The sequence below is a fragment of the Helicoverpa armigera genome, chromosome 29, assembly GCF_030705265.1.
Source record: "Helicoverpa armigera isolate CAAS_96S chromosome 29, ASM3070526v1, whole genome shotgun sequence".
In the NCBI taxonomy this organism is placed as follows: domain Eukaryota; kingdom Metazoa; phylum Arthropoda; class Insecta; order Lepidoptera; family Noctuidae; genus Helicoverpa; species Helicoverpa armigera.
The window spans coordinates 4709757-4724552 of record NC_087148.1 but is presented as its reverse complement, the minus strand read 5'-3'; the positions used below and the strand labels follow the sequence as shown (position 1 = coordinate 4724552).

Here is a 14796-nt window from a genome sequence, read left to right as displayed (position 1 = left end):
AGCAACGCCTCGCTAGTTTAATAGTAACTGATCGTTTTGGTCAAGTCTACGTTACTTGACCTAAGAAACGCCTGACCTACGTGCATTACAGCATCTTCTCTCTCTCCGTTTATCTTTCTTTCCTCCGTGCATAAGCAAAATTAGTAACGTGTTTTTTTACAAACAGACTTAATCTAAAGAAAGAAAGAAAAAATATTTATTGACACAAGACATAGGTACATACACATAGAAATAAAAAAATACAAAAGGTAGCGCCAAATAGACCCAGTTCAGCATTATGCCAGAGAGCTAGTTCCTGACGCTGGTTTTCAACTGGGCCTATTAGGAGGATTTACTATACGTGCCTATATAAAAATAAAATCCTGTCCCCTTAAAATCCATAAAAAAAACACGCTTATCACGCTTAGTGACGCTTATATTGGAAGTCAGTGACGCTGGTTTTCAACTGGGCCTATTAGGAGGATTTACTATACGTGCCTATATAAAAATCAAAGAAATGTCACATCTACAAAATAATCTTTGCCCCTGCTTGCGTAAGTATTATTTTCAATCATACATCATTAGCACGAACTGAACGCGGGACATCAAAGCGTCTCGTGTTCAGTTATACTAGTAAATTCAATAAAACTGTGCATGTTGACTTGTTGACGTGGACTGTTAATTGTTAAGAAGACGGGTTATGAACTAGTTTAGGGCTTACTAGCTTTAATTGTTTAGATTCTAAACTTTAGAAGATGGGGTATATAGGTAAGTAGTTTAGGGACTCACTAGTTTTACTCTGAGACTTGCTATGAATTTTTTGGCATCAACTGCCTCGTTGGTGTAGCTATCGCAAAGCGCAGCTGCCGTGCACGAGGTCTCGGTTTCGATTCCTAGGTGGAGCCGAAATCGCATTGTGAGTTATAGAAACTTTCAAAAAACAGCCCGGAGCCTTTTAGTTGGTGATTGACACACTAGTGAGTCGGAGAGCATGTAAATGTCGGTTCTGCGCCTGATCTCTCTCTGGTCGTATCGGATCCTGCGCAGCTGACTGATCTCTTTATTTACATGAGGACAGCCACCATGGTTGATAATTAATCGGCTAAGCACTTATAATATCTTATGTCCCAATATTTGTGCTCTCCGATGCATGAGTGTATCAAGTAAGTACCAATTTCCAGACACCGGACTGTTTTCCGAAAATTCCTGAAAACCTACAAAGTGATTTTGGCCCGACCAGGGAAACAAACTCGGGAGCGTGACTATCAGTCGGGCTATACGACTACTAGACCAACGAGTCAGGTAGCCAAGTAAGTATTGTATAGTTACCGGCACGGATATTGAGCTCTCGGCGGAAGAGTGAGGATCGCTTTGCGCACTGTACACATAAGGCAATAAACCAATAAATCGCTTCTGCGCAGGTGAAAGTCAGGGCTCAATATCCGAGCCGATAACTATAGGTTCATTTAGCTAAAATGGCCTTGCTAACACATCTGTCAATCAATTTGTTTGTTCTTTGACCAAAAATACGGCTGAGTCAACGTTTATTTTTAGACTAAGATCAATTTTATTATTTTTATGTTTGATGTCTGTTGCTATGGGTAATTGTGGTTTCAGACTATAGATATATTAGTGGTCGACTTCTTAAATAAAAATGTAACTCAAAAAATGTTGCATAATATTTTTTTTTCTTAAGATATAAAACTTAGTATAGTAGAGTTCGAATTTTTTTTTTTTATAGAATGTATTCTCTAACAAAGATAATTTTAAACGACGAAAAATCATCGCGGTCCTCGTTATGGTAAAGATTTGTCATACCTCTGATATGTCATATGACCGCTATCAAATACATCCCGCAAAGAAACCTACTATTATAAACAGGAAAATAAATACTTTTGTTTGTTTGTAATAAACTCAAAAACTATCGAACCCATATATGACAATTCTTTAACTGTTGAAAATCTACACTCTTCCCGAGTAACATAGGCTATATTTTATCCCGGTACGGGCAGTAGTTCCTACAGGACGCGAGTGAAACTGCAGGGAAAACATCTAGTATAACAATATCTAGTCTTCAAACAATATCTAGTCTGTTTAAACAGGTTATAAAGATCTAAAACATTTGCGCATAACACGATGATATCATCAATTAGTGTCATAATGACTGACTGATAAAAACTGTTGCTAAGGCGGTTAAATGTCAGTCATAACTATCCAATGCGTGCACCAAAAATATTGTGTCATCATCATCATCATCATCTCATTCATAGGACGTCCACTGCTGAACATAGGCCTCCCCCTTAGATCTCCACAGATACCTGTGGCAATGGGCAGGCCATATTGCTCGCAGAGCAGATGGCCGATGGGGCCGAGAAGTGCTGGAGTGGAGACCACGGACTAGCAAGCGCAGCGTAGGACGTCCACCAACAAGGTGGACGGACGACCTTATAAAGGTCGCCGGAAGACGCTGGATGCAGGTCGCCTCCAGCAGGTATTTGTGGAGATCTAAATAATGTGTAATCCCACTAATATTATATGTATGAAAGTCGTGGTGGCCTAGTGGGTAAAGAACCAACTTCTTGAGTACGAGGGTGTGGGTTCGATTCCAGGTCAGGCAAGTACCAATGCAACCTTTCTAAGTTTGTATGTACTTTCTCCGTAAATCTTGGGCACCAATGGCTGATAAAAAGGTGAAGGAAAACATCTTGAGGAAACCTGGACTGTTTAGTCTGAAATCAGCAACGCGCATTGAGCAAGCGTGGTGATTAACGCTCAATCCTTCTCCGTGTGAGAGGAGTCCTCAGCAAAGCAGTGGCAGCATTATAATAAAAAGGCTGTAACAATACTATAATTATAATGGCGTCCAAGGCTGATTTCTACCAGCTGTTCTCATATAAGGAGATCAGCCAGCTGCGCAGGACATATTATAGTGCATAAGCATTTGCTTGGACATAAGTGCACTCACTATTCCTTCACTCTCATAGCCCGATGGGACGACAATCCAACACGACCGGAGAGAGAATAGGCGCAGGACTGATATTAACGTGCTCTACGATGCACGGGTATATCGATCACTAACTTCCAGGCTCCGCTCCGGGCTGCTTTGTGAAGGTTTCTTTATACAAGGAGATTTTCGGTCTCTCCCCGGCGAATCGAACCTGAGACTCCGTGCACAGCAATCGCGCCTGCTACAGCTAAATCAAAGAGAACTATTGTAAAAGCTGAGTTTAGCTCGTGGCTAAGTCAAAGCCAAACGAATCAATTGATCATAAGGTTAAGCAAACGTCGGTGGATGGGTGACTATCTTATCTTATCGAGTTATTCCGTGTTTCGGAAGGAACGATAAACTGTAGGTCCCGGCTGTCATTTGAACATCTTTGGCAGTCGTTACGGATAGTCAGAAGCCAGTAATTCTGACAACCAGTCTTACCTAGGGGTATTGGGATGGTTGGGTAACTGGGTTGAGGGAGTCAGAAAGGGCGTCGCTCCTTGTAAAATACTCAGCTGCATCCTGTTAGACTGGAAGCTGACCCCGACATAGTTGGGAAATGGCTAGGCGGATGATGATGGGTGTAAAAAAACATAAAAATAAGCTTGCATAATATTTATTTTGTAATTATCATATTGTCCGTATTTATCACAGATTTTAAATATATTTTGCACCGTACAGAATGGCATTATAATATACAAAAAATACTGCTTAAATATTATTTTCACAAAGTATATGTATTTTCTTTAAACATTGCAATAACAGTTTTGGTCGTTATTTTTAAGTCACTTATTAATCTATAAATATTTTTTAATTGTTTATGAGTACATTATTTAATTTTTTTTTTAATTTAATTCCTCATTTCATTTTTTTTTACTCATTTGAACAATTTTTTCAAAAATTGAGTGAGCTCTACATTTATTATTTTTCGAAAAAATAATAAAATAGATTAAGATTCAGTTTTACTTGTTTTAAAGTAACGAGAACAGTATTTTTTCAAAGTGACTTGAAAATCAGACAACACAAAAATATAACTTAAACTAAAAAGGAATAATTTACATTATTTTTACTTAAATTTAATATTATTTACACTTAAAATTAAAGTAAAACTTAAGCTCAATAACTTACTTTTACTTTACACATTACCTATTAATATTTAGGTAGTTTGCACTTGATTTATCTTAGCTAAAAAATTAAGTCTGAATATATTATAACAAAACAAAACAGTCGTTCCAAATTCGAGTATTTTTACTGGCCGTAGAGAAAAAAATTATAAATCTTTCTAAATAATTTTAATTTACCTATTTGAAAAAAAGCCAAGGGGGCCGATTTTTTTGTGCAGTTGACAGCTGTCAATTTTCAAGAGAAAATTGTTTTTTTTTTTGTACTGATTGACAGAACTTTCAACTGCACCAAAAAGCGCTCAGACCATTAAGTTTTTATTTGTTTCAAATAATTATTTCGTCAATAATGATTTTTCAGACTAATTTTAAATTCTAAGACGTAAACCAATTCACGACAAATATTTTCCTAAAATAGATTTAATGTTGGTTTTAACTATCACAATTAAATAAGGCAAGAATTATTTAACTTGAATATCACTTAAACTCTTTTTCAGAGAAAATAATGCACAAATCGTTATTACTTAGGTAAAAAAAACATTATCAAATTTTAAAATAAATTTAGTATTATTTGTCTGACATGACATTAAAAATAATATACAAAAAAAAACAGGAACTGATTCATTTGTTTTGCAAAAAATCGGAGGAAAATAATTTTGAAATTGCAGAAATGGTCAAAGATATTTTGTTGTGTACTTCGCATTTTTAAATAATTATTTCTTATTCTGAAAATCGATGATTTTTCACTGAAAAATAAACAGATCTTTATAAGACATTTTCTAGTAAATGCCATATTTTAGAGCCTTTTTAAAGACAATTTCTTTTTCATAATTCTTACAGCAAAATGTACTGGTATCAGTTTTTATCACACTCCTATCATAATTTTAATATCTTTAAACGCTTAAATCTAAAAGCGAATAAACATAATTTGTGTCACTAAGAAACATATTTTGTTTGTATTTATCTGAAACCAGAATTCACTTATTTAAGATGTTTTCGAATAAGAAAATCTCTTTAAAATTCTGGTTTCACATAATGCATATTTCTTGACATATCACTATTAAGCCACCAGCCATCTTGAATTTCACAACGAAACGTCAAACAACTGTCAAACGCTCACTTTCCCGCCATTTTCTGACATCTGTCACTATTACTCTTTGTCAATAACTCTATGAATTTGTTGAGTCTTTAATCAACCAATCACAGCCTTTAGACAATTTTTAATACTGATTCAATATATTCAGAAAACTGTTTCAGATAATTATATACCTTTCCAAATTACACAATTCCTTTTGAGATCATAAGAAATCACACCAACGCCATCTTGCGAACTTACAGACCCAGTCTTCGTTTTCAAAAACGCCCAAAATTTTGTACAGATTTTTGGTAAAGCTACTTTATTGGTCTAAGTGCTCAAACGATGTTCCTATCCTTGTTGACCTCGCGTCTTCGGTTTGAGGCCCTAGTTGAGGCCCTGATTGAGGCCCTGATGGAGGCCCTAGACCCTATGGCACTGGGAACAGCTCTGACAAACTCTTGGGGTTCGTTGGTGGAAACTGATGGTCTCTTCGTGTATTTGCCTGGATGCTCCTCATCTGATTCGGGCTTTTTCCTGTGGGGAAAGAGTATGTGGTTAGTTATAATGTCTTCGCAAACTAGAAACTTACTTAGAAGTAACTGCCAGATGATGCTTCTTCATATTTTATAAGTTTTCTGTTTAATTTTGCAAGTATAATTTGTATGGATAGATAAAAAATAACAAAATAGGAGATGTTTCATGATGCTCATAGATTTAATTCCAAACAATTACATGGTATCAGAATATCTAATTTCACTCTCCCCTTGCAAGAATAGGGCAAAGTATATAATTATATATCCTTTTATTTATTAGGCTATCGTTAATAAGGGAGACATCATGTGCCTTGCTTTTTATGAACACAGCTTGGGACTTTTAACCCCCTTATAACAAAAATCACAAAAATACTTTTCTTCTCTTACCTAGGGAAACAAGGATTATCCCAGAACCTCTGGTCCTTGCCGAAGTTCTCTCCATCCTGCAGGGTCTGCGGCATCTCAGTGTCCATGGTCTCCGGGAGGAAGAGGCACAGCAGGCCTCCTGCCACGCCGAGGACGCCCAGGATCAGAAGGGGGAGGTCTTGGGAGATATTGGCCTGGGGAGAAAGATGAGGTTGATTTTCGATGGTAGAAATATTTTTAGGTATAATCTTCTGCTTACGTGTTTGTCCGTGTAATGTGGGAAATCCTGACAATTATTTAAATAAGCCAGTTCGCTCAAGGAAACAAACTACTACTGGATCGATTTAAATGAAACTTGGTACACAGCTAGTCTTAATAAGGCCTGAAAAACACTTCTTTCTATTCGGTTGCGGGATATAGATCTCTAGGGACGTGTTACACCTAGGAGAATAGCTTGTAAAACAATATGTGTTAAGCGCCTTCAAAAAATTACTGGCAATACACACATCTTATGCTTAAAGAACAGCTACATTCCAAACAGTTGCAATAAAAACGACGTCGAATTGATTTCTACTTTCTAACGTTTTGAAATCTTTTCACCAAAGTATTATAATTCATTGCCATAAAGCGTGACTATGCAGCCAGCCTTGTGGGCACGATCCCCGTTGACAGCAATGCGGATTTTTTTCGTATAGTTTTTAAATATTATACTGTACTAGCCTTTGCCCGCAACTTCGTTCGCGTGTAATAGTGACTACCAGCAGATTTTTGATTTGACCAATAGATGGCGCTATATGTCCGGAATAATTTTTTTTTGTAATAAAAACTATCCTATGTCCTTTCTCAAGTTTCAAACTATGTCTGTACCAAATTTCACACAAATCGGTTCAGTAGTTTAGGCGTAAAGAAAAGACAGACAGACAGACAGACAGAGTTACTTTCGCATTTATAATATTAGTTTGGATGTATTTCAATATTTAGTAAATACATTTTAAAACCTCAACTCACCAAATAAACAACAAACGGTGCCACAATGGAAGCCACATATCCCATGATATGTATCAACGCGACGCCCTGAGCCCTCACCACCGTAGGCAGTAACTCAGCCGCGTATTGTAGACCTATGTTGTATGATATGTTGACGGCAAAACGACCCATTATGGCTAGAGAGGCTGATGGTCCACCTGGAAGAAATAACATACTGTTACTGTTACAGCCTTTTTTATCGTTCCACTGCTGGGCTGCGGCCTCCTCTCACAGGGAGAAGGATTGAGCATTAATCACCACGCTTGCTCAATGCGGGTTGGTGATTTCAGTTTTCCTCGAGATGTTATACTTAAAAAGTACATACAAACTTAGAAAAGTTGCAAAAGAAATAACATAAAGTTAAGTATATTCCAAAGACTATTAGATATAACACTACCTACTCCACTGCATCAACACAAAATAAATGTGATGCATTGTGGCGCCAAAGGCAGGGTAAAGGTGAAGGAAAGCATCTTAAGGAGACCTGAACTTATTTTGTAATCATCAACCCGCATTGAGCAAGCGTGGTGATTAACGCTCATTTCTCTGGATGAGAGGAGCCCAGTGCTCTGCTTTGGGACGGTTAAAAAGGCTGATGATGATGATATGTAAATTAACAGAGCGTAGCCTTTTCGCCACCTATGTTATGATTGGCTTCCATTGGCGTTTAACTGGATTAAGGCCAGAGTTTTACATAGAGCGACTGCCTATGTAAACTCCTCAGTTGATCTTTTTCAATCATAGATAGATCCAAGGAAGAGGAAGTAGGGAGAGTATTATGAAAAAAGACTCACCAGCAGGTACAGCGGTTGCTAGAAGACTGAAGATACCGCTAATGACCATGGAACCACACGCCAACCATCTACGACCCCATCTGAAAGTTACACATTATTATTAACACTAGTTTAAGTACATGTTTTCTCTTCCAATCGCTCAAATACATCTATTATACTCATACTAGCTTCCGCCAGCGGCTTTACCCGTGTCCCCTAGAAACTACTCAGCTCACACAGCTAAAAAGTAGCATATAGACTTCCCCGATAAATGGCATATTTACATTTCGGAGCAAGCAAACTTTTCAGGTAACATTATAAAGTCGAAGTGTTTTTGCTTAAACTCTCAGGAACTACTGGGCTTTATAGCTTTTCTACATAAAAAAAGGCTAACTAACACTGAAAGGCATTTTGTAATTGTTCCAGCAGTTCCTGAGATAACCGCTCCAACAAAGAAAGAAACAAACTCTTCACATTCAATCCCAACAAAACCAAAAAAGACCTTTTGTCCTTTTAACCTACCTATCCAAAACAGCCGTCAAGAAAGTATCAGCCGGCAGCTCAGTAGCCGAAGCAATAGTAAACGTCAAGAAGATATCCAGCCCCAAAGATCCAACGTTCCTGACGTGGCCATCGAACACTAGCGATATGGCCATCCAGATGATGATGAGAAGGATCGCGTTCCGTCTGAGCCGAGGGGTCTTGAAGAGGTCCAGTACGGAGTAAGTCCTGCATTCTGCTTCAGATTCTTTGATCGTTTTTAGGGATGATTCCTGGAATAAATGATTAGCATTAAGTACATGTATTTCCTTGCAAAGAGTCTCGACACCTCATGAGGCTCTCGTTATGTGGCTGGATCAAGGGACTGATTTAGAAGGCAGTACTCCTTGATACGGCTCGTATTGTGATCTTTCTTTCTCTGTTCTGAGCTAGTAGATTTTCTTATGTTTTTATATATTTTAAAAATAATATAAATATACATATACTATAAATAGAATATAAATATACTGTTTTTGGGAGCCACATTATATTGATAAAATCTTTACCAAACGTTTTCATATGGTCGTATACTCTCATAAAGGTATGATATTATCGACTATTTATGGACTGAACTCGTTGTCCAAACATACATATACACCGAATGGGAGAAAATATATACTTATACGTAAGAACTTACCGTGAAGTCACTGAGTACTTTCTCCGGGATTTTGGTTTTGTTGATTCTCTCAAACTTCTTCATGATCGTCAGAGCTTTGTCTATCTTGCCTTGAGAGACCAACCATCTGAAAATAAACAGTATGTATTGTAGTAAGCTTCAGGTTAGGATTGGAACTTTCTGTAATTGAAATAAGGCCCTTTCTCAATTAGCTACTGAAAACATGGACTCAAGAAGAAAATGATACTGAGTCTGAGTTTGGACGTCGAACATAGTTTTGCTATGATTTTTCTACTAGGAGCTGCTCAAAAGCAGCTCGGATTTCTGTCACAGATCCCATTTGCATTGTCGTTCAACGTGGCAATGCAGTCAGCCTATTTAACAAAGTAAGCCTATTTAAACACCATATTCCTTTATATTAATTTGTAAATAACATGTTATTTACTAAGTTTCAAATGTATGCTACATACTGCCGGTTTTCAACCTCAGCTGCGCAATATTTCAAGAAAATCAGAATCAGTCTTAAAAGATCCCCATAAATAAGCAAATATTTATTTATTTATTTATTTATTTATTTATTTATCAAACACAGCTAATTTAATCTTTACAGGCACTTAACCTAATACGACAAAATTAGTTACATTATATAAAATTTAAAAATTCAAAATTACATTATACATACGAAACTAAACATAATATCACAAAAATAATACCACTACTAAAGTTTTAAATACTAACAATACTATAGGTGGCTCTTGTGAACTCATTCAGCGAACAAGTAAACAAATCGACTCTACTCGACACTGCGTTGAGCGTGTGCAAGGCGCGCGTCAGTGGCGCTCGCTGCAGCAGGTTGGTGCGCGCGCTCGGCACCGCCAGCAGCTGCGGCCGCCGCCGCCTACTCACATACCCATCCGGCACGCACATGCGTAGCTCCCTAAGAATTGTGGAGTTAAATAACTTACCTCGCAATACTTTAAATAAATAAACAGCCAGTGCCACTTCCCGCCTAGTCTCCAGTTTGAAGTATCCCACCATACCCAACACAAATAATGTTGGGTATAGTAGAGGATAGCCGGGGTATACCTTGTATATTTTTAAATACAAAAACCGGGTGAATTTATTTTGTATCCTCTCAACCATGAATTTGTATTTGGCTTCACTTGGTCCCCATATCACTGCACAGTACTCGAGGTGAGATCTAACCAAGGCGTCATACAAAGCCTTGAGAGCCCCCATATTATTAAAGTCATTAGCTTGTCTCAAGATAAATCCCAAATTTCTAAATGCTTTCTTACTGACTTTAATAATATGACTTCTGAATTTTAAATCGGCCGCAAAATAGACACCAAGGTCTCTAACCTCCATCACTCTCTCCAAAGTTTCACCCTCTAACTTATAACAGTGGTGGTGTGGATTGCGCGCACGAGTGAAAGACATTACTGAACATTTGGAGACATTGAAATAAAGTCTGTTATCATGGCTCCATTTAACAACTCTGTCTAAATCTTCCTGGAGAACATTATGGTCAGTAGTGTCTTTCATCACACGGAATAATTTTAGATCATCGGCAAAAAGCAAACAAGATGATTCTTGGACTACTGCTGGTAAATCGTCAATCATTAATATGAAAAGAAAGGGTCCCAAGTTGCTGCCCTGACTAACGCCTGATCTCGTATAATATGGCTTAGAAAGGCATCCTCCACAGTCGACAAACTGACGCCTGTCCCGCAAGTAACTGGCAAAGAACCTCAACGTATGTGGCGTGCAACCCTTGCCAGCTAACTTCGAGAGCAAGACATCATTATCGACTGTGTCGAACGCCTTCCTGAAGTCAAGATACGCGACGTCTACTTGCAAACCAGCATCCACCGCTGGTACTAATGTTGACATAAGATGAAGCAAGTTTCCTGTGGTTCCACGTCCCGGACAAAAGCCATGCTGAGCGCTAGACAAGTGAGCCTTGACCTGGTCATAGAGGGAACTATGCACAGCTGCTTCAAATACTTTGGCAGGAGAAGACAGAACAGCAACAGGTCTATAATCGCTCGCCTCTGTTCCGCCACTTCCTTTTGGGACTGGCACGACGCGCGTAAGTTTCCACCTCTCTGGAAAGGTCGAAGACGAGATACAAATATTAAAGATGTGTAACAGTGGTTCACAGAATACGTCGCGACAGTCCCTCAGAATGAACGGTGGTATGCCGTCCGGTCCCACGGAGCGCTTAGATGGTAAACGGGCGAGCGAGCGGTACACCGCTGCTTCGTCTAAACGGTCGAGTTGCGCTCGTGCTGCACACTGTGAGGCCGTGGCACTGGCTGCATTTACGTCTAACGTGGCAGGCTTGGGGCTATATACTGAGTGGAAAAATTGTGCAAACTCTTCGGCGCATTCTTTGTCAGTGAGAACTAACCCGTCTTTAACTAACTTATATTTATTAGAAGTCCCTTTTTTGGATCTCACATAATTCCAAAAAGCCTTTGGGTCTTTGGCTAAATGGTTCTGCACTCGGTCACGATAACGATCATGAGCCAACTTTGTTTCAGTCTTTACTCTCGCTCGGCACAAAGAAAACGCTTCGTAATCGGTAACTGATTTACTTGCCTTATACCTCTTATGCAGATTGTATTTTAATTGAATACTACTGATAATATCGGATGTATACCATACTGGATACGTGTACCTATTGTTATTTTTTAACTGTTTCTTTTTGAGAGGTACGCACGAATCAAATACTTCTTCTACATTCTTATAGAAAAAATTTAATGCTAAATCAATATCATTTAATGCGTATAAGTCACTCCAGTCTATATCATTTAATAAACTATACATTTGAAAAAAATCTGCTTTATTAAAGTTCCACTGCTTAAAATATATATTATTATTATGATTTTGTATTTGATGCGTGTCGCCTGAGCGCTCGGGAGTCGCGGCAGGCGCGAGCGGCGCGGGATGCGCGGGGAGCGTGGCCGCGGCCGCGCCGATAGATACGTCGAGCGGCGGGTGATACGCGTCCACGGGCTGCAAGCCCTCGTCCGCCGCGCGCACCGACACCCCCCCGCGCCCGCTCAACACTAGGTCCAACTGCCTACCGTTACAATTAGGTACTGAGTTACACTGAATGACCTCACAAAAAGCCACGAAGTATTCAAAATAATTAAGAACATTATTATTACATGAGAATAAGTTGAAATCGCCTAATATTATTACATTACCTCTATACTTTATACAAACTTTTTCCAATAGACTAAACATTAACAAATATTCATTTTCTTCAGTCTTTGGCGGTATATATACAACACAACAAGTAAATAAAAATCTATTTTGTAAATGAACAGTAGCACAAATCAATTCAAATTGGTGTTTGTTTACATCTACATCGCGCGGCATAGGTACTTGCCTCAACTCGAACCGCGGTGTGGCCACTAAAAGGACGCCGCCTTGCTTGCGCCCGTCCGCTCGATCACATCTAAGTATAGGGTACCCGGGTAGAGATATTTCCGCATTGTGCATGGATTCACTGCATCCAGTTTCCGTGATGGCAAATATATCCGAACCCGATGACTCAAGTAGGGACAAAAAATTTAATGTTTTTGTTCTCAGTCCTCTTACATTTTGGTATAATATATTGAAATATTTACAGGTTTTGTGACTTGTGTGATGTTGTTTGGGCTGTGCCACGAAACCAAATCCATTCACTATACTCAATATCTAAAGGCCATACTTCCGGATTACATATCTTATCATAGTTTCTTTCAGTTACTCCTACTTTAAAAGAAGCATAATTCCTTTCTACTTTAGACTTTACTTTTTGGACTACAATGTCCGCATCATTTCCCAATATATTCTTGACAAACTCTTTTAAACTCTCTTCAGTAGTGCTTTTTTCTAGTCTCCACACGTGGAGAAACCTCTTGCGTTCCACAGCTTTCAAAGTTCCAATAAGTGTATTACCACCTCGGTTTATTGGGGTGATTCTTTTCTTGGCTCTCACTTCAGTCCACTCAGATAGGTCCGTACTGTCGCCTGTGCCCGCTGTATTAGTGGCCACACTGGCCACGGCCGCATAGCTAGCGCTCGGTTGCGACGGCGGCGGCTCGCGAGCAGGCGGGGCGGGGGAGGGCGCGCGCGCGTCCGCGGCCGGTGCGGGCGCCGGGTTTGACTGCTTGAAAACCGATGTGCTGACGCTCGGAGACATCTTAGATGATACCTTGCCCGAGGGTTGTTGATGAATGGGCTTGGCGATTGCTTTTTCCTTTACTTGACCCTGATTTACTGTTTTTAACATTTTAATTTCTTCTTCTAGACTAATGCACTTCTTATTTGCAGCGATTAATTCCTGGTTTAATCTACTATTTTCTAATGCTAAGTTGGTTACACTCGTCTGAATTTCTTGTAACAAATTTGCTTCCAATATTTTGAATTTATTAGAAATAACTCCTTTAACCATTTCCATTATACTTTCCATTCTACTATCAATATTATCAGATAATTTTGATGATGAACTGTCCTTTATTAACTGTATGCCAATTTCCTCACGGTTAGCTTTCTTTACATTCGTAATTCCGGTACCAGTAAACATTCCTCTCACTGGAGTATCATCAGTTACCCGCAAGCGATGGGTAAAATTCGCGCAGGAACCGCACTTATAACCCTTCTCCAATTGCTTCTCCATCGTGTTTAAACAAGCACGGTGGTATCCAGTCTTACAAGCAATGCATTCAATTAGATCACCATCCGAAATTGCGTTATTGCAGGAATCGCAAAACATTTTGTTTCCCTGGCGTACTGTGCGACAAGGACGGAGCGAGACACTTATGGGAGAGAGAAAGGGTGCGTCGCGACCGCAGGCTCGTGCCGCGCGCGAATTGTTATTGTTTGTTAACACACTTAACTTATTACTTCCAAATTATGTCAAAATACACTTATTAGCACTGACACAAAATACATAGGTACAGAAGTCAATCTCATGTATGTACTTCACTTTTCATGCCTAAACTCGGCGGTCGCGCTAGGGTTGTCAACTGTTTTATGCGCATAAAACTAACGTGGTAGTGGTACTCGTATCTAATTATTTGATGTATTGTTGAGAATAAAACAGGAAAAATGAAATATAAACCAATAATAATAAAATATTTAATGTGGCATACAAGAGGTTAATAAACACTTTCAACGGAAATTCGTTTGAACGAGATACCGTTTTTCAGAAACCGCAATTTATAATTTTGTTATTCATACATATATACTTACCCTACTCTTTACTTGTGAAAAAAATATTTTTGTATGTAATGGGTTGGTACAGTCCCTGATCTAAGCTTGCTTCTACCTACAGAAAACTTGATGTGCGAGTTTTATTTCGTCTACCTTACAACAAAGTCTCGCCATGATCACAAAAATTATCAACTCCTACTAGCAATAATCTTTGAGGGTAGGTAGGCAGGTTCGCCTGGGTCGACACTAGCAAAACTTATTACGGCATTGGGCCAGAGGCCGCCGCCGGGGCGCTTACCTACCCACCTAACTGTACCTACCTACTGCGTTTATTAAACGAACCATCGAAATATGAGAAAATAAGTAGGTACATACTATAGGTAATACGGCAGGCTAAAAAAACGACAATTCACTGTTTATTGTTGTATAAAACAACCGTCAACTTGTTCAATTATAATACGAATTTTGTTGCTCCATTATTACTTTTTCTTTTGTTATTAAAATTAAAAATATTACAGTCAAATTACAGTTAGGTAGGTATCACAACGCGTGCACATTTATCTA

At 38.8% G+C, this 14796-nt stretch overlaps 1 protein-coding gene across 1 annotated transcript in view; it reads right to left on the bottom strand.

Annotated features, from left to right (window-relative positions):
* Positions 1–5140: 5140 nt before the first annotated feature.
* The window catches only part of LOC110381180 (organic cation transporter protein), a 45225-nt gene continuing 35569 nt past the window's right edge, over positions 5141–14796 (bottom strand). The window contains exons 7-12 of the mRNA XM_049851300.2: positions 9043–9148; positions 8388–8638; positions 7887–7966; positions 7075–7250; positions 6088–6260; positions 5141–5701 (exon numbers count right to left, since the gene is read on the bottom strand). Of these exons, the coding sequence (XP_049707257.2) occupies positions 5503–5701; positions 6088–6260; positions 7075–7250; positions 7887–7966; positions 8388–8638; positions 9043–9148 (985 nt within the window). The 3' untranslated portion in view covers positions 5141–5502. The remainder of the gene's footprint in view (positions 5702–6087; positions 6261–7074; positions 7251–7886; positions 7967–8387; positions 8639–9042; positions 9149–14796) is intronic.